Source organism: Ursus americanus, chromosome 17 (assembly GCF_024610735.1).
Source record: "Ursus americanus isolate L20-20 chromosome 17, mUrsAme1.1.p, whole genome shotgun sequence".
In the NCBI taxonomy this organism is placed as follows: Eukaryota; Metazoa; Chordata; class Mammalia; order Carnivora; family Ursidae; genus Ursus; species Ursus americanus.
The window spans coordinates 24,375,885-24,399,779 of record NC_142143.1 but is presented as its reverse complement, the minus strand read 5'-3'; the positions used below and the strand labels follow the sequence as shown (position 1 = coordinate 24,399,779).

At 35.7% G+C, this 23,895-nt stretch overlaps 1 protein-coding gene across 3 annotated transcripts in view; it reads right to left on the bottom strand.

Annotated features, from left to right (window-relative positions):
• Positions 1-7,445: 7,445 nt before the first annotated feature.
• Positions 7,446-23,895, bottom strand: part of NTN4 (netrin 4) — a 111,394-nt gene continuing 94,944 nt past the window's right edge. For 2 of the 3 annotated variants that reach the window (XM_087868846.1, XM_045779461.2), the window contains exons 7-10: positions 23,583-23,698; positions 16,967-17,035; positions 14,171-14,341; positions 7,446-8,857 (exon numbers count right to left, since the gene is read on the bottom strand). In XM_087868846.1, the coding sequence (XP_087724972.1) occupies positions 8,721-8,857; positions 14,171-14,341; positions 16,967-17,035; positions 23,583-23,698 (493 nt within the window). In that variant the 3' untranslated portion in view covers positions 7,446-8,720. The remainder of the gene's footprint in view (positions 8,858-14,170; positions 14,342-16,966; positions 17,036-23,582; positions 23,699-23,895) is intronic. The other variant, XM_087868847.1, reaches the window with a different exon arrangement.

The following is a 23,895-nucleotide window of genomic DNA, read 5'->3' as shown; positions in this document are numbered from 1 at the left end:
ATTAAGGAGCATGGCACAGAGCAGGACCTTGTCAGCTCTATAATGGGCGGAAGAATTCTGCTACTTTCCTCCAGGCGCTTAGTGTAACTCAAAAAAAACGCCTGCTTTCTGGTCATTATCCAATTATAACAGCTTTTCACTTGGAAGAATTTAGTCCTTTATAGCTTTCAGTTCATCTGGGGGTAAACAGCGTTCAGTACAATCAGGATGAGGGGATCTATGGCACTGAATTTTCCCTCAGTGATGGAAGAAGAGTATTTCTCTTAAATCAGGGCAGTGCGTACTTGATAAATAAGCCCTAGAATGTGGATAGAGAGTAGGAATTATTATAGCTATCTTCTGGAGGTCATCCCCCACTAGAATGTGAGCTCTAAGAGAGTAAGGATTTTGTTTTGTTCACTGCTATATTCCCAGGGCCCAGAACAGTGCACACTGCATAGGAAGGTCATAAGAAATATCTAAATTTAATTATTAAATTAATAAATGAAGATCTACAGTCGAACAAATGCTGGGAAAGAAAATGAGAACTTTAAAGCAGTATTGTGTGGTTGAAGGGGACATAGCATTTGGAATAAGATATCTGTTTTGACTACTTGGCTCTGCTAGTTACTGGCTAGTTACTGGCCCTGGGCAAGTTACTTTACTCTTCTTTTTTTTTTTTTTTTAAGATTTTATTTATTTATTCATTCAGCAGAGATAGAGACAGCCAGCGAGAGAGGGAACACAAGCAGGGGGAGTGGGAGAGGAAGAAGCAGGCTCATAGCAGAGGAGCCTGATGTGGGGCTTGATCCCATAATGCCTGGATCACGCCCTGAGCTGAAAGCAGATGCTTAACCGCTGTGCCACCCAGGCGCCCCCTACTTTACTCTTCTTAACCTCATGTTCCTTACCTGTAAAATAAGATAACAACACCTACTTCAAAAGGTTCTGAGGATTAATTGAGATGAAGATTGTGATGCTTCTACCCCTATCCTTCCATAAATCATGTTGCTCCAATAAGGCATTCACATAAGGGACTGCCTACTCAATGGGAGAATAACATAGGCATGCTTCTACTTATTGCCATAAAAATAGATTATAAGGAACTCTTCATGTTGTAGGGCATTTATCGTTGTTGTTGTTTTTTACACATGTGTTATTTTATTTTCTGTTTAAAAAGGGAAAACACATTTCATAAAGATATTGAATTGGAACCGTGAAAAATCAGCTATGGCCAATATGAGGCTTTAAACATCACTTCTCAAATAGCTTTTACCTAATCCTACTAGATAACATTTGGGGGCAAGTGAAAACTTGGAGCAGTGTTTTCTAAACTTAGTCTTCTTTCCTGAGATATTCAATGAAACCTGTACAATTTTGGAGGTTGCTAATTAAGTGTTCTTATAGATACTGCATTAAAAAATGTATTCATTGTGTTTTTGCTTCAAACTGCTTAGTATAACATTTATCAAAGGCAGAGCACATGCTGATAAAAATATCCAGTTGTGTATTCTCAAATGTTATAAAAAGCTCTCTAGGTTGCTGAAGGTCACTGCTGGGCAAGTCTCCATGCGTAAGAGGGCAGAGTGCATATGTAACGTGAGTGTTTCTGAGGTTAAGGAATTTTATTTGTTGTGATACAAGTTGTGTATATTTCTTTGATTTTCTCTCCATACCTATCAAGGAAAGAATAATCCTAGCTTTTATTTCTTGTTTACAGGAATGGGAAAGAAAAATGTTAAGTCTTTGTGGTTTATTATTTTATTTGTGGGTTGAATCCTCATTTCTGAGAGAGGGTAAGTTAGGCAGTCCCCCATGTTTTCCTTTCCCAATGTCACTGCTTTTTCACCTTTCTCCTTACTTCTTAAGTCTTTGACTGGGGTACAATTGAGTGTGTCAGCAGGACTGCCACTGCCTAAGTGGAAATTAGGAAGCTGCCTAAGCAGTCTGATTTATGAGGCATTGAAAGGCACATCTGACCAAAAATAACTTTTCCACCCTCCTGCCATCGGTGCCTGAAATTCCCATGATAAGAATCAACCATTAAAAATTTTCTGCAGACACGCATGGTTTATTTGGGTCAATAATGCATTGCATTAGGGAAAAAGAGGAAAGTGGGAAAATGGGAAAGTATCTCATTCGAAAGATTTTATCTTCTGCATCTCTCAGTCTCTTGGTCAGGGGTAGCATCTTGACAAATCAATATACTATTTAAGGCTGGAGGGAAATTGGGAATTAGAGTCTTGTATTGGATCTTCTTGTAGACTGAGAGCAGTATGAAGCCAATGAGCCCTGGGGAGGAGATTGCCCAAAGTAGACTGAGAAGCTAAGATATCAAAGACACATTTATATGTTTCACAATTCTGTTTAAGGCCAGGTTAGGAGGTAGGGTACACAATAGCTGGAGGGATCTCCTTTCAATTCTCCTTTTCTACCATCTTAGTTCTTGGGTAACCATAACAAGACTAATGATTTCCTTATTCATAAAATAACATTGTGATGAAGGCCAAGTAGATTTATGACCAGAGGGAGATACATTTGTAGAAACAGAACTAATGATTATGACTTTGTTGAGACTATTCTGAAAAGTGTAGAGAGCAGTGTTTCTGGTACTTATTAAATTGTCCATCCCTGGTCCCCAACCAGACCTTCTTAAACAGATATTCTGAGGTAGGGACCTGGGACTCTACTTTCTAACAAACATGTCTGCTGATTTTTATGAACATTATTTGAGAATCACCCGTTGAGAAGCATTAATAGATCGTAGAAGAGGATAATTAAGGTGCAAATGCTAGCTTTGCTGCTTACCTATTTCGTGATGTTGGGCAAGCTATTCGACCCTCTGGTTCTCAGTTTCCCCATAATGATAGTAGTGACTCTGCAAGGTTATTGAGTGAGGTCTGAGGAGATAAGTCATGTGAAGTTTAGCACAGCACCTGGCATCTAATAAGGGCAAAAGTGATAACCATTATTATGATGAGTATGTATGTTGAAAAAGACCCCTAGGCAATGCTTACTGACATTAAATACTTTGTTTACTATTTACTTTGTTAAGGATACATTTGAAATTCTGTTTCAATATGTGGTAAATTTCCTAATTACAATTACCTAATGTTTCTGTGTTGCTTTATCATCTTTTGCTTTTCTGTCTCCTCAAACATAACTAACAGCAAGAGACTTGGATGGAAAAATTTTGTAATAAATATTCAGAACTATCTCACATAAATCATGGTATCTAGCAATAGAAGAATTGGTTAACTGAGTATGTTCTACTTTGAAATATTTTGCATATCTTTACTAGAACAGACCCCCTGGTTCCTATCCCAGCTGTTGCTTTTCTTTATTCATATATATATATATATATATATATATATATGTATATATATTTTAAGATTTTATTTATTTATTTGACAGAGATAGAGACAGCCAGTGAGAGAGGGAACACAAGCAGGGGGAATGGGAGAGGAAGAAGCAGGCTCATAGCAGAGGAGCCTGATGTGGGGCTTGATCCCAGAATGCCGGGATCACGCCCTGAGCCGAAGGCAGACGCTTAACCGCTGTGCCACCCAGGCGCCCCTCATATATATATTTTTAATACATTTTAAAAATATCTTATTTTTAAGTAATCTCTACACCCAACATGGGATTTGAACCCACAACCCCAAGATCAAGTGTCACACGCTCCACCAACTAATCCAGTCACATGCCCCTATTCTCTTATATCTTTATCCCTTGTGTCCTGCCCCTTGATCTCGCTCCTTGGTTGACCAAGTGCCTAATTCTCTATTTTTTCTGTTTTCTTGTCTCTTTCTGGTGTAATTTCTTCTCATTCATCTTGTAAGCAGAATTACTCCATACAGCAAAAGTCAGAGCTGAGAAAATTGACTTGGAATGCTGTCGAATTTCACAGCAGCTTATTCAGGGTTGGTGTTGATAAATACACATGCAGACTTTATGCCTAAATAGATCTCAGAATGCCAGACCAAGAGGAGAACAGCAAAGGTAAAAAATGGACTCTTACTAGTTCATATTGGTATAAATGATGGTAAACAGTATTATCCTAATGGCAATGTAAAAATGAAAGTCAGTAGAAAATTATGTAATTGCAGGGTGGAATAATGGGATACATTATAATCTGGAGTATGGAGGAGAACTGGGAGAAATGCTGACTTTCAGTGTTCTTCCTTCAACTGCGATCTAAAAGAAACAGCTGATGAGGAAAATGGTGCAGTTGGTATCACTTCCCATGAATTCCTTTCTAAGGGCCAGAATCCCTTTTTAGTGGTGGAAATATGAACTCTGGGAAGTAGAATTTTTGGGTTCAAATCCAGGCTCCACAATTGTAAGCTGAGTGTCCTTGGACAATTTAGTTAGTCTCCCTGTGCCTCAGTTTCCTTATTTGGGAAATAGAGATAATAATAGCACACACTTCAGGGGTGCTTAGGAAGATCAAATGGCAATAACACACAGAAAGCACTTAGAAATGTACATACCTTGAAGTAAACTTTCAATTATCAATTGCTATCGACGTTTTAATCTATGGTATTTTTTATTTGCTAAGCTTGAAATCCTTGGTGGTATCCTAACGGGGAAGAAGGTATCCAGGGAATTTCTGGCCAGACCAATTTGCTCATACTGTGAGAATTTGTACGGTAGTTATTTTTCTTTCTGGGAAGCAAGGTTCCCTGCCTGGCTTCTGTTCACCCCTTTATTCAGTTAAGTGCACTATGATTTGATCATTTCTAGTAAATCTTGGGATATTTTTGGATTTATAAATCAATTCATTGCTAATCCACCTGTGAGTACATATTAAGAAACCAGAGATGTAGTCAGCATGTTCTAAAACCCTCCCTTAACAGGACGTGCGGCTCAATTCTGGAAATATCTATTTGGTCCAGTGCATCTTTCTTTCTCATGACTAACATTCTGCTTTTTGTTGTTGTTGTTGTTGTTGTTATTCAGCATATGTGAATTGACTAATAGTAAATCTGGGAATTTGTCATTTAAAATATTATGGGTCTCAAACACAGCCAGTAATGCTCAAAAAAGTAGAGAAATGTTTAAATCCCTTTGGCAAAAGTGTAGGAAAGCAAGGTAAAGGGCATCATTCTTCAAAAAAGTGTTCTCAGACAAATCATTCTCCGAGAGACTTAAAATAACATCAGTCATGCAAGGCACACCCCTTTACTTCTATTCCATTTTTATCATATCAATCTCCCTTGCAAAATTGAGGTTGTTCATAAATATTTTCCTTCCAAACTGTGGGAAATAAGTCATGAGTAACTTTGGCTCTTTGATAAAGTTAGGTTAGGGGACTGCTTATCATTGAAACAATGAACACAAAAGCAATTCAGTCCTGGGGCCTCTGACAAAACTCCTCAATACCCAGGCGGTGCTCACGCTCCTTGTTCTCAGGCATTCCAGGGGAGTGGCCACAGGACAGCCCACACAAGGAATTTTCAAGGTCCCTTTTCCCACCCTTCAGAATTGATAAGTCTCTGATCCTTTAGAAAAGGATTTGTTCTGCAAGAAACCAAAGTATCCCAAAGAACTATGTTTACCCGTAATGAGCCTTGCTCTCTGTTTAATATAGCCAGAAGGACACTGCTTTTTGGACTCGTGGTCACATCCCCACAGATTTGACCTCATTTGGTGGACACTATTAAAAGATTATCCTATTATTGAGAATTTCCATTGCATCACATACTAAATATTAGTAACATTCCTCTATGGGGAAAGTGATGTAATAAGAGGACATAGACTGAGTTGACCTCAGGCAAATTATACAGATAGGTATGTGGACATTATGCAACTGATCTGCTGAATAATAAAGCCCAATGGTACTGGGAGTAATGCTCTGGGGGCAGAGACTTTCCTAGTATCTCTTGAAGGAGGTGAAGCCATAGATGGAAGTTTTATTTGACTCTGTTGCCTCGGTACTGTGATGGTTATTTTGAAAGACGCCAAGGAGGAGAAAGTGTAGATAGAAAGTGTGACAGAACGATGAAATAACAGAATGGGGATGGAGCCTTGAGGTGGCTTGCTCACACTTTGAAGGGTAGGGAACATGGGGGTTCTTTTTTTTTCTACTTTGGAAGCCAAATGATGCTTATAAGGAATTAAAACTGCAGTTGAAGGGCTGCAGGTGATTTAAGAATGAAGATGTTAAACAGTTATAACAATGAGTTTTTTTTTTAATGTTGCCAGAGAAGGTGTTGAAAGAGCACCTAAGGAAGAAGATTCCAGTTAAAAAGGGATGGGAAGACATACAGGAGCCCCAGAATTTAGCAAACTCATAAAAATTAAACTTTTAGTTATAACTTCACTTGAACAGACTTTACACACAATTGATTAAATTTTAATTGTTAAAAAAATAAATTACAAAAGTAGTACATGATCAATAAAAGACTGTCAAGCAAAATAAAAAGTGAACATTTCCCCCCCATCTTTCCCTTACAGGGGTAAATACTGCTGTGATCTAACTTTCAGGCCTTGTAGATCACTGTTTATATTATAAATGTGTTCTGGGGTAGGTGTTATTACTATATGTATTGTTCTGTAATTTTTTTTGACAATATGTACCTTTTTCTACTCTTAAAAAACTGACATTTGTATTCTTTTTAATGGGCAACAGTTATTTTAAATAAAGTGAAATGGAAAACAAGGCTCCTTGGCAATTCTGAAACTTAAGAAAATCCTATATTTGATATGTTTAAAATATTTTTCTTGATGTGATATACTTACCAACATGTTTGATAAGTTGCTTGTAAATGATACCCTACTAGATGGCATTCCACCTACCAGAGTAAGATAGGAAAAGATAAGACATGCTACAGGTTATAAAAGCAGATTTCATGAGTATGTATAGAATAATTCCAATTCTATAAAAGGTATGTACATGCATAGAAAGCAATCTAGCAGCCTAGGCACTAAAATGCTAACAGCTGTCATCACAGGATAGTTTAAATATGGGTTTTTTTTTTCCTGATTTTTCTGTATTTTCTTTTCTTTTCCTTTTTAAGACTTATTTACTTATTTATTTTAGATAGAGCAAACAGGAGCGGGAGGGGGAGAGAGAATCTCAAGCAGACTCCCCACTAAACGTGGAGTCTGACATGGGGCTCAATCTTACGACCCCAGATCATGACCTAGCCGAAACCAGGAGTCAGATGCCTAACCAACTCTGCCACCCAGGCGCCCCAGTTTTCTGTATTTTCAACAGTGAACTTGCTTTTAAAAAAGTAAATATAGTATAAAAATACACTGCATCTGATTAAAGTTCATGTCCAAAGGCTACAGAAACTAATCCTATCTGAATTAGCTTCCACTCTATCCCCACACCCCAGAGTAAAAGAGTAGAAATACCAAGCCCTTCTTTGATTTTCTTAATTTAAGGAATTAGGTTTGAGTTCCCTCATTAAGACAAAGTAATCTTTAGCAGAGTTGATCAGGAAATGAGACAAAAATCAGGAAATCATATTCCTTTATTACATATATGAAATATAAAAAAATTAACAGCAATATATATATATATATTTTTTGCAAGTCCACAGGACCTCAGGAAAAAAAAATATGTTCTGTATGTGAAGTTTATCTTATGGCACTGTGGTTTATGTTTTGTATATTCAAGTACAGGAGAAACTATTGTGTTGTGCATGGGTACAGAAGATAAGTAATAAGGAAAACTGTAGTTTGGTGAACTATCACATACATTGTGTCAAAAAAAAATGAGTAGATATAATGGCCATATACTGTTAATAAAGATAAGGAGGAAACTGTTTCAACATTCAGGTTTAAATACTAAACACAAAAATAAAACAAATTCTGTGTCTACAATAATTTTTGCCGTGTATACAAGTGCATTGCAAATAAATGAGCTTTTAAAAATTTAAAGTCCATTTCCTCTTCATCCAAGCATATTTCTACATTTAAGATTTCTTCTTCCTCTTATTTTAAAGTCTCATCTTGTTTAGTTTTTTAAGAAACTTTCCATCATGGCTGGTATCTGCGTAATCTAACCTCTAGCCTGAAGCTGAGACTTCATATGCAAATGTGTTCTCCTTTTAGGTTTTTTCCAAGTGTTCAGAGCTAAAATGTACAACTTCCTTTTGTCCACACATAGTGGCAGTGCTTCTGTTTCAGTAGGTTTTCTTACACGCGCTTTATTTTTCTGTCAACCATGGTCTTCAAACTTTCCCAACACAAGTGGTAGGTAGTAAAGTGCTTTATCCAAGGAAATACTATATACACGTGGAGAGGTTGCATTTAACACTCCACAGACCAAAGTTCACACACATCACACAAAGGAAGGCTCTTTTTTAAGAAAAACCTTTTTTTTGATAGTAGGGCTGGGGAGTCCTTAAAATCTCCTTAATTACTTTAAGTAGCACAAATATAAGTAACATATCTGAAGCTGGAAGGAGTCCTTGTTAGATGTACTGCTCTTAATGGATTACTGCTAAATATCATATGGCTATTAAAAATACTCTTAATAGTTACGAATTACAGGATCAGCGCCATAGAAGGCAGGTACCAGTGTAGGATTTTTCATTTGTCTTTACGAAACAAACCGTATTTAAACATGGCCCCCAAAGAGACAGGTTAGACTAGGCCCATGCATTGGAATATTTCTATATAGTTTGGCACTTAAAAAATTCCAGTTTTGTTTTTGAGGTCTCCTTTCCATTAAGTTTGTGTTTCGTACATAGAGAAGTGCCATTATGTGCTATATACCTTTGTTGCTACTTGCACTCTCTTTTTAAAATATCCATGACTTTTCTTCCAAGGGATGGCTTCCAGGGCTGGACAAAACTTTTCATATTCACGACGAGTTTGCCTGTTCTGACATCTTCATGTCCTGCCACAAGGTACTCCAAACCTAAAAGAGAACAAAGTTAGGGGCTATATAGTATCATAATTTTTTGAAGTGGGGGAGGAGATGTGACTTTGGTGATTTTATATGCATAGTTCACAGTTTTATATATTCATAGTTGAAATTGGGAGTCCCAGGCAGTGACAGCTGGCACTTAATAAGCATTTACTATGTGTTAAGTGGCTTACGTGTATTATTTCATTTAATCTTGAAAATAACCCTGTGAAATAGGTATTATTTTTTGTTTGTTTGTTTTACAAATAAGGCTCAGCAAGATTACAAAACTTGTTCCGTGTCTCCCAGTGAATAGCAGCACTCTGACTTAAGCTCAGGTCTGTCTGGCTGTAGAACTTTTACTTTGTACTATACCACCCTCTATGGTAAAGAAGTGAGGATTCTGTGGGTACTTAGCATTCGGCTATAAATTAGTATTTCTTAAAGACTCACCATGTATGGTAGTGCATATTAAGGAGGATTTTATAAAAGTGAAACAAACATGTGGAAAACATACTGTAAGAGAGTTATGAATTATACAAAGTGACATATATTTCCTATAGAAAGTCAATGTGTTTTTAGAATATAGGATGTTTGTTTGTGATATTAAAAGAAAAAAAAAAAGATGAGACTTCACCAGACCTTTGTAATTCAAAATTCTTTTCAGGCTTCAAATAAAAATTTTTGGCTAACGTACAGAAAAATGACAGGACAGTCTCATTACCTATACATCGAAAAAAGGAAATATGTTAATCTCCTTCAGTAGGTGTTTGTAATAATATCAATACTGGTATTTTGAAACAATTTTCTTTAATATTATAGGACAGAGCAAATAAGTAATTATGTTTATAAAAGAAAACTTTCCAAGATAAAGAGACATATACTTTAAAACTTAAGAGAAAATAGTAGTTGTTAAAATTAAACTGAGAATATCAAGTTAAACCCATGTTTTATATGTATATATGTAAATTAATATATATTAATAAAAACTATAAAAATAAAACATATTAATATCATATATATATATATTTTGTTCATTCACTGAAATGACCTAAAAAAAAGATACCCCAGTAGCAGTAAACACCTGTAATAGACATACTGTGGTCTCTAATTAAACAGATCTCACTAAAAAACAAAACAAAACAAAGCTTCTTGCAGAAATGCTATTGCAGGTCCAGGACAGGAAGATGCAAGGTAGTATGGGACATCGTATTGTGCTAAAAATCGAGGAAGCTCTCAAAAATTAATAGGGATCATTGTAAAAGGACATGGGAGCTAGTAAGAAAGGGTTACAACTTGTTAGAGTTGTGATGATTTGAGCACCAAGGAACATAATGATTGTATCTATTGAAACATACTGAATCAGCAAAAAACTGTAATTCCAAAATGATACTCAAAAAAGAAAAATCCAGAGAAAAACTAGTTTGTCATCTTTTGAAGCAGCTATTAAAACCATTACTTATTTTGAAAGGCAAGCAGCCTGGGAATTATAAGGAAAGAATTTAGCATTTATCCTGCCTTTACAATGAGAACTATATTGAATGGTAACCTATAGCCCAGCTTGAAAGAGAAAGTCCCCTTACAGAAGAATGTCAACTGGTAAATGAGGGGAATCAGAAAAACATCATTTCTCAAGCTCTAATGAAATTATTGATTCAGGAAGGATTACCAGTTGGTGGTAACATCATTAAATCAATGGTCAATGGGAAACTGGGTATTTGTGTCATGACTAAGTAACAGCACACTAATTACTTTCTAGTCTCAAAAGCGAAAACAAAACTGCCCAATGGAGTGATCAGACTGTCATCACTCTAACCTAAGGGTCAAGTTTAGCAACCTTGATAGTGGGTTATCCAGGTGCTGTGTGTCTTCTGATATGATTTAACATGAAGTACATACCCAGCAATATCTCTAGTGGATTCTAGTCAAAATGTTTATCTTGAATCTATCAAGATTTTCTTTAGAGATTACAAGAAACATAGGAGGTAGCGAGATAAGCTAAAGCACACCACAAGGAACCAACCAGACAAAAATAGAGGGTAACATAATTACAAGACTACTTGGCCTGGAGGTTTCAACACTATTTCTTCAACAACAATTAAAAAAGGAACTGTGCTTGAATAAAAGAGATTTGAAAGACTTAAAAACCAGATACAATGTATGATCCTGGACTGAACACTGACAAGGACAAACCAGTTCTAAAGGACATTTTGGGACCAGTCAGGAAATTAGAATATGGTCTGAGTATTAGAGAATATGAAAATAAACTATAATTGAAGGCAATGATCACTAACTAAACAAAGTAGGTTGCAGAACGGAGCATACTATGATTTTATTTTGGTTAAAAAATATAATACATACATGCATAGAGAAAGACCTTGAAGGATTTGCACTAAGCTGTTAATAAAGAGACTCTCTGGAGGTAAGAAATGTAAAATTTTAAATTTTCCTCTAGATTTTTGTTTTTTTTGTTTTTTTTTTTGTTTTTTAAAGATTTTATTTACATATTCGACAGAGATAGAGACAGCCAGTGAGAGAGGGAACACAAGCAGGGGGAGTGGGAGAGGAAGAAGCAGGCTCATAGCGGAAGATCCTGATGTGGGGCTCGATCCCATAACGCCGGGATCATGCCCTGAGCCGAAGGCAGATGCCCAACCGCTGTGCCACCCAGGCGGCCCTCCTCTAGATTTTTGTAATGTACACATGTATAGTTTCTATAATAAGCAGGTTATTTAAAATATTATTAAAAGAAATAAGCCCTAAACTTAAACATAGCTATGATGGTGTTTTCAGGAAAAAAAAAAATGGGAAAATAATGGTGGAGATTTTAACACTGGAGAGCACAAATGTAAGATGGATTATAAGGTATTTAAATTATTTAAAGAGTAACCACCTTAGCCTCTGCATGAAAAAGAATCCCAATATTTAATTACTAGACTAATTAAAATATAATGGTCTTGATATTGTTTGTATCATACCTGAAGTAATAAAATTCTCATATAAAATACAATAAATAATTTTTAGGACACTTCATTGCTAAGTTTAGTATTTGAAATGAATTTACTTTGAAACTATAAAGAGAACAAATACTATAGGAGTTTGCCATTAATTTAGAGTATGAATATACATTAAACTGAATAAATCCATTAATTATTGAGCAGCATTATGCCAAAAATGAGCATGGAAAACAATATTATCTGTTGTATCACTTACTGGCATTTACTTTTTACTTTTCTATTTTTTTGCTTTCGATGTCTACTTTACTACGTGTTTGAGGGCACAAAGTTTATTTTGTTTCCATAGACAGAGTATACTACTTTAGTGCTAGTCTTGATATCCTAAATTGACTGATGAATGAGTAAATGCATGTATGAAGGTAGGAATGAATGAATTTGCAGGGTTGCCAATTAGATTGTTCCTTTCAAAAAGTAGCAGAGGAAGCTAGTTGGCGTGTAAGGTTTCCGAATTTCTTATCAGCTTTCTTTGGCCTTAGCTATTGAACTTGTAAAAATGGAAAAACAAAGTGAAATGAAAGAGTGTCTGGTTTTGCTTTGGCAGGTTCCAGTCTTTTCTTCAAAGCGAGTAAACATGTTTTTAAGAATTCTTTGAATAATTGCACTTATGTTTTCAATTGTGATGAACTCAGTTGATTCTTTGACTCTGGCAGAAACCTGATGAGGAAGTATATTTCACTTCCTGGAGGGTGGCTCAGATGCTCAAAGCATTTTTTTTTTTTAATGTCTTACTAAAAAACTGGGCAGATTATTTTTTCTTTTGCCAAGATAGTAGAAAGTGCTTATAGGAAGAGTCTCTACACACAGATTATTGGGAAATAGAACTTAAATTAAGGACTCTTCATTTCCTGTGTTCAGAATCTAAGATTCTGATTACTTCATTTGTTCTTCGGAAACATATTTATTTATTATTTAAAATGTCTTCTTTTCCTTTTCCTTATGAAAATTTAAATGAATTTAAATAAAATATTAAAGGGTATAAAAGGATGTAAGATTAGTCAACCGTCAAAAAGTCAAGAGTTTTATATTTTAGATTGGTTAGACTGGGGGGAATATTTCATTGGTAGTTTCTCTTTTTCTTTGTCACTCAGTTATCTGTTTCTCTCAGTTATTAATCAAAGACTACAGGGACTTCTTATGAACATAACTGGGGTTTCCTGGACTTTAATGTGAAAGGAATTCGATCCAGAACATAAAATTATGCACCTGTTTTAGCAGTGCTATTAAGACACAGATGGCAACTACATAAAGTGGGAAGCACAGAGGATTTAAAAAAATAGATTTTTTTAAGGATCTTTTTAGATTTATTTATCAGAGAGAGAGAGAGAGAACACAAGCAGGGGAAGTGGCAGGCAGAAGGAGAAGCAGGCTTTCACTGAGCAGGGAGCCTGATGCAGGGCTCAATCCCGGGACCCTGGGAACATGACCCCAGCCAAACGCATATGCTTAACCAACTGAGCCACCTAGGCATCCCCCAAATATGTTTGTTTTAAGAGAACTTACTATCTGGGTACTCTGTTATTATTTAGGTACGAATGGTAGGACTAGAGATGCTATGATCAAAAATCTAAATCCCATCCTCAAATTCAACGGAGACAGAGAAATAAGCAACTTATGACACAGTATGAAAGTGAACTTGTAGAGTGTAAAGGTAAGAATCCCATGCTTACTCCCTTGGCTCTCCCACTGTAATTACATTTGAAGATGCAAATTTCCCTTAATTTCAAGTTTCTCTAAGATTCTACAGTGGTTTGTTGTTGTTTTTGTTGTTGTTTTTGTTGTTTTAATTTCTGCTGTTTCTAATTTGAAACCAGAATAATCATTTAATGAAAAACAAGATGATGAGAGTTTGAGAGTTGTTTTCCATCCACAGATACTTCTCATGCAATTGTAAATATGAATTCAATATTATTTGCACAGATGGAATTTTGCATTTGAATTTCCTTTGGGAGCAAGTTCTACCCAGGGCACCGTAATAGGACCTAGCTTTCAGATGCAGGGTTAGTGGCATCTAAATTTATGAAAGTGTTTTCTATGCTACTCGCACTTAGAACCAAGCTGAGACTTCTCTTTTAGGACAGAAAATATTATGTTGCTGGATTTAAAAATATTTTACTTTTATAGAACATGAGGAAGAGAAATAATTTTTTGATGTCAGTTCAAAGAATTCCATTTGGATTTTCCCCAGAATTCAGATGGTGAAAAGGAGAGATACTCTTGGTGAGTTCAGTTGTGATTTGGAGAATGTTAAGACAAGGTGCAAATCAGCAGAGACAAAGTAGTTATTAAGCTAGAAAAGTCTAATGCTTACCAGGATTGAGGATTGGACAAGTGCAACCTCTGTTCGTCCACGATTCTGGATATAATGTTCGTTTTCCTCGTAAAATTTTCAATTTGGTAGATTTTAAGACCTTTTTTATCTTCACATTGACCTCAGCATGAGATCCTTTGTCATGAGCTGATAAAATCTTTATTTTTAGCACTGAAACAACACAATTCCAAAAGTCAAAATGCATAGAATTTCATACTGCCTTTTGAACTTGAAATAACTTAAATATGCATTTCAGAGTATAATGGAAAAGTTAACTAATGATGATGCAAATGTGGAAATTTGCTTGAAAAATCATTAGGCTTATCTTCATGAGCACTGAGTAATATGCAGAATTGTTGAATCACTGTATTATACACCTGAAACTAATATAATAACTATACTGGAGTTAAAAAAAAAAACCTCAAATAAAAAAATCATTAGGCTCACTGACTTTTATGTTGGTTTCACCTTATTCATCTATATTAACTATAGACATTTTCAACTGCTGTTTCCCATATCATTATGCTAAGAGACTATCAGCCATTTGCCTACCACAAACAGAGTTTTAAACACATTTAGCTATCAAATCCAAATTGAAAGAAGGTGTATAGGAAGTAGAATGTTTTATATCTAGATTCTGACTATATTTTACTCTGTGGTTCACTGTGTATTAAAGTTACAACAAAGAACAAACAAAATGTTACTGCCAGAATGTATTTTACATATTCTAAAGAGATTGAATAATTAAATATTGATTATTTAATCTTCCCTGGATGTAAAATGCAAGCTGAGTGGGGTTAGGCTGGCTGTCTTTCCACATGATGGCAGCGCTTCAGTATTCTCTGGAACTCACGATTCTATTGTGCTGTGCTCTTCTATCTATGAATTGGATGTGGTTGGGATTAAGCTGTGGAATAATTTGGGGTGGGGAAGAAAGTATACCTAAGGAACACTGGATGTAGTGTTCTATGTTGTTAGAAGAGTTCTTATGTGCTTGTTTGTATCTTGATGGAAAATTCTGTGTAATGAGGGAACCCTATACTGGCTGGTCCCAATTCCTGAGAATATCGTTGTCAGCAGTTTTTATAGAATCACCAAATTTTAGACTTTTAAAGGTCTTAAGAGTTCATCTTGCTTTGTTTTATGTTTGAGGGACCAAGTTTTAAGAAATTAAGTGAACTTCCCAAATTTGCACGACCAGTAAGTTAGAGGTTTGGGCTGAAATCCCAATAAAGTAAATGCATGAAGGGTATGCAGCACAGTGCCCCTGCTCATGGCTACTGCTCAACAAATGTCCACTATTATTTTTCTACTAGATTGTATGTTCGAAGAGAACAGGGACCTCATCTCTTCACTATTATAGCTTAATAAATATTTGCCAAAGGAACGAACAAGTGAATCAAGTTTTTTTCCCCCATTAATAGAATGGGGAGGGGGAAACCACTTTTTCTGAGTCTGTAAGTGTATTGCACCTAATAAGAACAAGGTATTTAATTACATCATTAAGAGTGAACAAGTTTTCTTAAGAGAAAATAATACAGTTGTATGAAAAGATGCCAGAGTAGTTGTTTGAAAATTTAGAGAGCTACTAAATATATGTAATATTGAAAACCAGTTGATATTTCCATGAAACTGACTACCTTTGGACTAAATTGTCATGTTTTTTGCTTTTGATAGTAAATACCATTTTCTCTAAACTTTTCTTTATTGAACACTAAACATTTCAAAAGTTTTCTTCTGTTATTTAGCCAAGTTGTCAGGTGAAAGGAGGGAAATATGTATGTAATTTTAGATAAGATTTATGTGAGGTTTTCAACATTTACTTTTTTATCTTTTATGAGATTAAATATAGTGTTATCAAGAACCTAAACACTTGGTTTCAGAAATCGTGACTTAAAATTTTCTCTTCACTGTAATGTGTATTTTGGGCAGTATGAATTATGGAACAATGAAAAACCTTGGATACTAGTCAAGAATATGTTATCAAGATAAGGCATCTAATTTGCTTTAATAGTAAACATGAAGCCAATTAGAATTTGAAGATAGTAACAGCCTTTACTTAGGGCAGTGACGTTTTCCTTTATCTATATTTTCCTGGTACTTGAAAGATACAGGAGTCTAGAATATACAGAGAGGGCAGGGAAGAGGCCTGGATGGACAGCTAATCTCAGTGCTTCCCAAATATATATCCTCTTCCTCCTCCCTGCCAGTTACTGAGCATATAGTGTGTGCTAGATATTGTACTGTGTGCTTTTCAAAAGTCCCATTTTGTGGGATAGGTGGCATCATCCTTGTTTTACAGATGATGAAGTCTGGAGAGGTCAATAGAGCAGAAGTCAAACCCATGTATGTCTGAATTCAAAGCTCGAGCTCTTAATCACTGTGAAATAGTGTTTGAACTGATTTCTGCTTAGTATTACTACATGATAACTGGCACCAATTATTACTCAAAACTGGTATTACTATATGAAACTGGCACAGGAATCATTTTAGTGGCTAGAGGCTTCCCTTTTAGATTATGAAGACAAGAAGCATCCATAAGAAAAGATTATGTGTCATGTTTTTTTTCTTTTTGTTATTGGCCTCTTTTCCTCATAGTAGGATGGCCTTGCCTTTACTCTACCAGCCTCCTGCCCTCACCAGAACATTCAACACCATCTTTATTAGGAATTATTATATAAGACTAGTGCTTTGATATATTGAGAATGTCATAGACTAAGCTTCCCAATTCCTTAAAAAACTCTTTGTATTTGGTCTGAATAGTTTCTTGGAAGCATTCAAGGACTTTGAACTTACCATACGAATATTTCATTCTACAGAATGCCTTGGAGTTTCCTAACACCTGTTCTTTACATTCACATTTACCTATACAGAGTAAATGAAAAATAGTGTTAGTTATTTAGAAACAAAGAAGAGGGGAAAAAAAAAAAACCGAGCAAGTAAATCCAGGTAGCATAGCTCATTTTTAAAAATTGAAGTGTAATTAACAGTGTTATATTAGTTTCAGGTATCAGGTGGTAGAACTCTTTAAGGCTTGAGTGATTCATACAACGTAATCCATAAATACTAAGAAACCATAAAAAGTCATTCAAACAAAGTAGAGTCACTTTCTGAATTGAATTAGTTATCATTCAATAAAGTATTGACTTAGGAGAAATAGAGGTAGAAACAATGATGTATTTTAATGCTTATAATTGATGTTACAATAGATATAGTCCAGTATTAAGATTCCATGCTAATGGAAAGGAACAACTGAATGGATAAACTATAGGAAGGACAACAGTCTTTTTACAATTAATGTTCACCACAGCAAAAGTCAAATATAGTAAAACAGTTGAGCAGTCCTTTGTAGGTAGTGCCATCCAATTTAAAAGTTTTTATTGAGTACCTATTATGTGCAGGACATGATGCTATATGCTTCAGAGTGTATAAAGATGAGAAATACATAATTCTTGCCTGAAGGCTTATAATTCAGTAAGGTGAATAAAACAAGTGTACACACAGTGATAAGTGTTCTAAGACAGATACAATATGCTTGGGTGGGAGCGCTACATGTTTGGGAAGATGGAAAAAGGCTACATGGCTGAAGAAGGATTTGAAACGGACTCTGATGAATAAGTAGGATGTTTTTTCCCGACAGTTTAAATGATATATGACAGTTATTGTGTGTCAGACATTTGCCAGGCCCTGTGGAAGACTTTCAAAATGTCTTTGATATAGTCTATACATAGCATTCTCATTGACTTATCTGCTTCCTCTCTAAACTGTGATCCTTGAGGACAACAGTTAATTCTTACTTATCTTCATGTTCCTAGAACCCAGAAGGGGTAGGATTCCCATTCTTACTTACTTGACAGTTAGATATAATTTTATTATCCCTCCCCTTCTCATGCATTGCATTTCGTAGGCATTGAGTGTCGTGAAAGTAGGTAACATTTACTGAGGAGCAGTTACTGTGCGCCAGAAACTATTTTAAGTGTTTTGTATTTGTTTACTCATCTAAGATTCTAGCAGGTAGAAATTTGACAAGAATATAGAGATAAAAGAGTGAGGAAAGCAATGTAAGAGAGAAGGGCAGAGAGTGTTCACAGAAGAGTCAGTGGTTCTGTTTTTCCTGGGTACAGAGTGAGTTGTGAATAGTAGAAGATATCATGACAGACCTTGACTGATAGGCAGTTAGGGCCTGAGTTTAATTTGTTAGACAAAGGGGATTTTTTTTTTAAATTTGAGTATAGTTCATACACAATGTTACATTAGTTTCAGGCGATTCAACAAGTTATATGTTATGCTATGTCACCACAAGTGTAGCTATCAACTGTCACCGTGCAATGCTATTATAATACCATTGACTATATTCCCTATGCTGTGCCTTTATTTCCATGACTTATTAATTTCATAAATGGAAGCTTGTATCTCTCATTCCCCTTCACCCATTTTGACAATTGATAAAGGGGAATTTTCAAAGCCTATCAGATTAAAGAAATTACATGAATTAATATATATATTATATATTAATATATAATATATATATTAACCTGGCATTACTGTATCAAAAGTATTGGGATGGAGAGAAAATGGAAGTAGGAACCAGTTAGAAGCTGATGAAACTGATGACAGCAACAGTAACTGAATTGAGTGCCAACCACAAGCCAAAACTATATAAGGAACTTTATCCATATAATCTTGTTTAATATTTATAATAACATTTTGAGATAGGAATTATTAACAAATGAAAAAATAAAAGCTCAGAGAAGTTAATTAGCTTGTCCAAGGCAGCATAACTAACAAGTAGAACAGCCAGATTTTTAGCCTGGGTCTGGGAAAACCTGAAGCCCCTGATCTTCCCAATGTACTAAGTCAGATGAAATGTGGGTCTGAACTAAAGAGGTGGCTGTAGGTCTAGAAAGGAAGAAATATTAAGGGAGGCTGCAGAGTTAGGGTCTACAAATCTTGTCAATGGATTGGAAGAGGAAGCCTAAGAATTAACTTGGAGTTTTCAGCCAAGGTGACAGGAGGAGAGCACTTCAGGGGTGTATAATTTAAGGGTTTTTGTAGCAGTCAGTGGTTTAACTTATATTGTTGAAAGGATATGGAATAACTCACAGACAGGAGAAAAAGCTGAAGCACCAGAACTCAGAAAAGACAAGAATCAGGAGAGCAGCAGAGACCTAGGTAGCAGAAACTGTTGTGCAGTCCCTTTTATAGATTTGCTGTCAGAATCATGAACTGGGATCACTTTCAGACCTTGTCACTTTCAGCTCAAGATTTAAATTCCGGGGAGAGCACATCTGATTGGCCTGGACAAGACTGTACTAAATGGGGTGGGGGGAAGGGTGGCTCCCCAGAGAAAAACTGGGTTGAGCTACCACAGAAATAGCAGGAATAAAGGGGAAATGGATCTGGTTAGGCAAAAACAACAGAGGTCTAGTATGAGGAGAACATAATGAATTAGAGTTGCTGACAAAACATCCACGTGAAAATGAGAGTATGATTCTGGTGAGACGAGGTTGGGTAGACATGGTGATGTGGCAAATAGTGACATATTGGCTCTAACTAAAGCTACTCTAGAAACCAGAGAATGAGATGTGCAAGTGGAAAATCACAGTGGAATTAAATAGTGGGAATGAGAAATCTAAGGTGTTTAAAATGAGCTGTTGTGATTTGTCAAACAATATTGCATATAATCTAAACATAGCAGAGATGGTTACTCATTCAGAAATTGGAGTAACCTAAGTAGATAGCCTGCGGCCCTTGCTAATTCCACCAAAGCTGGAGAGTGTGGTAACTACTGTGCTAAAAAACCTAATGGAACTCCAAATGGCATATATTATTACTCAACTGATGTTCTTCTTTGTAGTCCTTCAGCCAACGGGAACATACAAAGTTCTGTTATTTGAAGATCTTTCTGTGGTTGCTTTCCAATACTCCCTTTTCATATGTTAAGAAATCAAACATTAAAATTTTTTTTCGTAAAGATTACCATTGTAATCATTTTTTAAAAAAGATTTTATTTATTTATCTGAGACGGAGGGGCAGGGAGGGGCAGAAGAGGAGGGAGAAGGAAAAGCAGGACTCTCCTAAGCACAGACCCCTTTGCGGGGCTCAATTTCATGATCCTGAGATCATGACCTGAGCTGAAACCAAAAGTCTAACGCTTAACCAACTGAGCCACACAGGCACCCCTAAAATTTGCTTTTGAATGAATCTTTGTCGATCAGGCTTTAACCCAGATGTGTTGTCTTTTTTTTTTTAATTTTATTTATTTATTTGACAGAGAGACAGCCAGCGAGAGAGGGAATACAAGCAGGGGGAGTGGGAAAGGAAGAAGCAGGCTCCTAGCGGAGAAGCCTGATGTGGGGCTCGATCCCAGGACTCTGGGATCATGCCCTGAGCCAAAGGCAGACGCTTAATGACTGAGCCACCCAGGCGCACCCCCAGATGTGTTGTCTTAAAGGAAATCTGGAAGGGGAGAAAAACCTAGTTAGTTAATATTAGGCTATTAGAACACTATTTACAGTTCTGTGGTACTGGTTAAAACTAGTTTTCTTGTACAAATTCTGTAGTACTACTTAAAGCCAGTTTTGTTGTACAAGTTCTATGGTACTAATTAAAGCCATATATGTTGTACAGGAGGTAAAATTTTATATCTAATGTTCTCTATCTCCTAAGAAGTGGTAGAAATTAAGAGTATCTTTGTATAGTGCATTATATTTCTAGTTTGGGAAACTTATGGTAGGTAAATTGGTAGGTAGGCACATATATTTGAGAATGAACTATGGTGCTTAGAAAACTGATTACCGTTTGTTTGTTTGTTTGTTTGTTTGTTTGTTTGTTTGTTTAAAAAAGGTGCCACGAGCACAGCACTATTCTATACCCAATGGGAATACGGCTATTTAGCAGGAAACCGAACAATGGCTTCCTCAATCTGGAGCTCCTCCAGATGAATTTCAGAGACTCTCTAGGGGTATCACAGACCTAACAGCTGTTGTGGATGTGAGTCTGGAGTGATTCTGATGCCAGCACGTTATGTGCTGAATTGGTGTGTCGCCAGCTCCCTAGTAACATGATTGATTGGCTTAATGAATGTCTTATGGTCCTAAAGAATTGATTTTTACAGATTTGGCTTAGCAGGCAAAGTTGAATAATTACGAAAATCATTGTGTTAGAAAAACAGAACAAAAGTTTCAAAAGTGTTTAAAGTTAAAATTATAGAATTCAGACTATTTAGCATTGAGGCAAAAAATTAATGGGAAAGATTTTCTCTTTTTCAAATGCTAAAAAAGATAAATATGACTACTTTGTATTCCTTTATCTTTCCCACCTTCTTTCTTGTTGTGAACTAAAATGAAACCATTAGGAAAATGATCACAAGATTATGTTAAGTGAAAAAAACCATGATATAGAATTGCAAATACCAGTGTTTCTCAAATTTGGGTTCTTAATTCTTGAAGAGTCCATAAGTTCTCTATGAAAATGTATTAAAATTGTGGTTTCTTACTTTGCTCCAGTCACCGTGGTCTCCTTGCTGACCTCAGGCTTTTGCACCTGCTGTTTCTTCTGCCTAAATTCTCCTCTCTCTTTTATCTGTATAGCTCATTCTCTTACCTTTTTCAGTTTTTTTTTCCTTCAAATGTCACCTTTCACGGACTTTCCTTGATCTTCCTATTTAAAAGTATGCCCCTCCCGACCACTTATTATCTCCCTCCCTGCTTTATTTCTCTATTATATTAAACAACATGACACTAAATATTTTACTTATTTATTAGCTGTCTTCCTCTACAAGAATGTAAGCTCCTTGGAGGCTGGACTTTTTATCTGTTCTATTACTATATTTACAGTACTGGCATATATTATAGGTATTCAATAAATATTTGCTGGGTAGATGAATGAATTTATAAGGAATTACTAATTAGTGAGAAAACAACAAATTGGGAATACACAGAAAAAGAGACCTGAATGTCCAAGAAAGCATGAAAAGTTACTAAAACTGTTAGTGATCAGGAAAATACAATTTAAAATGGCGGGGTCCCAGACCATACTCATCAAATTGGCGAAAGTTGAGAGATTTGATAATGTTAACTTTAGAAGTCCAAAAATATTAAATGAGTTGAACTGTGTCTGACTTAGTGAGGTAGAAGAGTGCTTGGCCTCTTGTATGTGTTTTATAAAAATCTGTTAAATAAATATGAAGTATCAGTGAGGATGTGAAGCAACAGGATGTCATACTTTGCTGGTGAAATGCAAATCTATATAACCACTTGGAGAGCTATTTGGCAATATGTGGTAAATTTGATAAAAAAGCATACTTGTGACCCAAGAGTGGCTAGGTTGTACCCTAAGAGAAGGATCAGCAAACATTTTCTATAAAGGGATAGATAATAAATGTGTTAAGATTTATAGGCTAAGAGACAAAATTAAAGATAATATGCAGGTACTTATATAACTTTTTAAATTATAACTATAAACCTTAGAGCAGCTAGCTTGTGGGCTGTAGAAAAACAGTTGGCAGGCCAGATTTGGTCTGAGGGCCAGTTTGCCAGCCCCTGCTCCAGTGAAACTCCTTCTTAAGTGCACAAAGTCACATTTAAGAGAACATTCGTTGTAGCATTACATATAACAGTGGAAAATTGGAAATTGGAAATACCCTAAATGGCAAATAATGAGAACACAGAAACCATATATTCATATCAATATCACAGCATGCTTATCAAACAAAGGAACAGATAAGCATCATAAGAAAACCGAGTCAGGGGAGATAGTAGTATAGACCTGGTAGACTCAGAGAACCATATTTATGTAAGAAAGAGTATGTGGGCTTCAGTAAAAATCATCTTTTCATATTCAATTAATGGTGTTCATTAGAATTTTATGAGTTTTGTTATTTGGCTTATAATTAGTTTGTAAAATTAGTTTTGTTTTCTAGTTGTAAAAAAGATATAAGGAGTTCACACTTAGCTTTGTGTATATTAAGTTACACTAGGTCTGTAAGAATATTTTTCCTTTAAATGGATCTCTGCATTTCCAAACCTGATATATTCAATTAACTCTCACCCATGTTAAACAGTATGTTTTAGAGAGAGAGAAACACACCAAAACACTAATAGTTTGGGTAATGAGATTTGTGTATTTTTTTACTGTGATGTTTTACATTTTCCAAATTTTCTATATTAATTAGGTATGTTACTCTAATAATCAGAAAATAACAAATAAAATAAACAAAAGCTTGTTAAAATACTCTTTGGCTATCTTTAATAGTTTTACACTTATGGGCAGGGGTGTCACTACTTTATTAACCTCCGAGCTGAAGAGTTCCCCTCCTAGGATCTAAGAGTTGTTTTCTGGGTTGTCATGAATCACTGTTAATTGAGACCAGACCTGGAAATATGATAACTGGTTATATCCATTGTCTCACCTGAGTGTCGAAGCGCAGAAAATCCTTGCTCATCCTCCCACTCCCAGGTTGGTTCGCTTTTATTGTGCATGGAATGGAAGTCAGGAATTCCATGATACCAGTCTATGTCTGTGCTGCTAATAAAATAGAAAATGATGAATTTAAGGACCTTCTTAGAACTTGAATGAAATGAACATATGTATGGAGACTTAAACCTAATCTGGTACCTTCCCATCCTTTTAGTTTTCAGAAATAGTGTTTTAAGGCCCTATTGTTAAGAATAACTTATTCTGCAAAATGAACCAGACCATCTCTAGAATCTTGCAAGAACAAA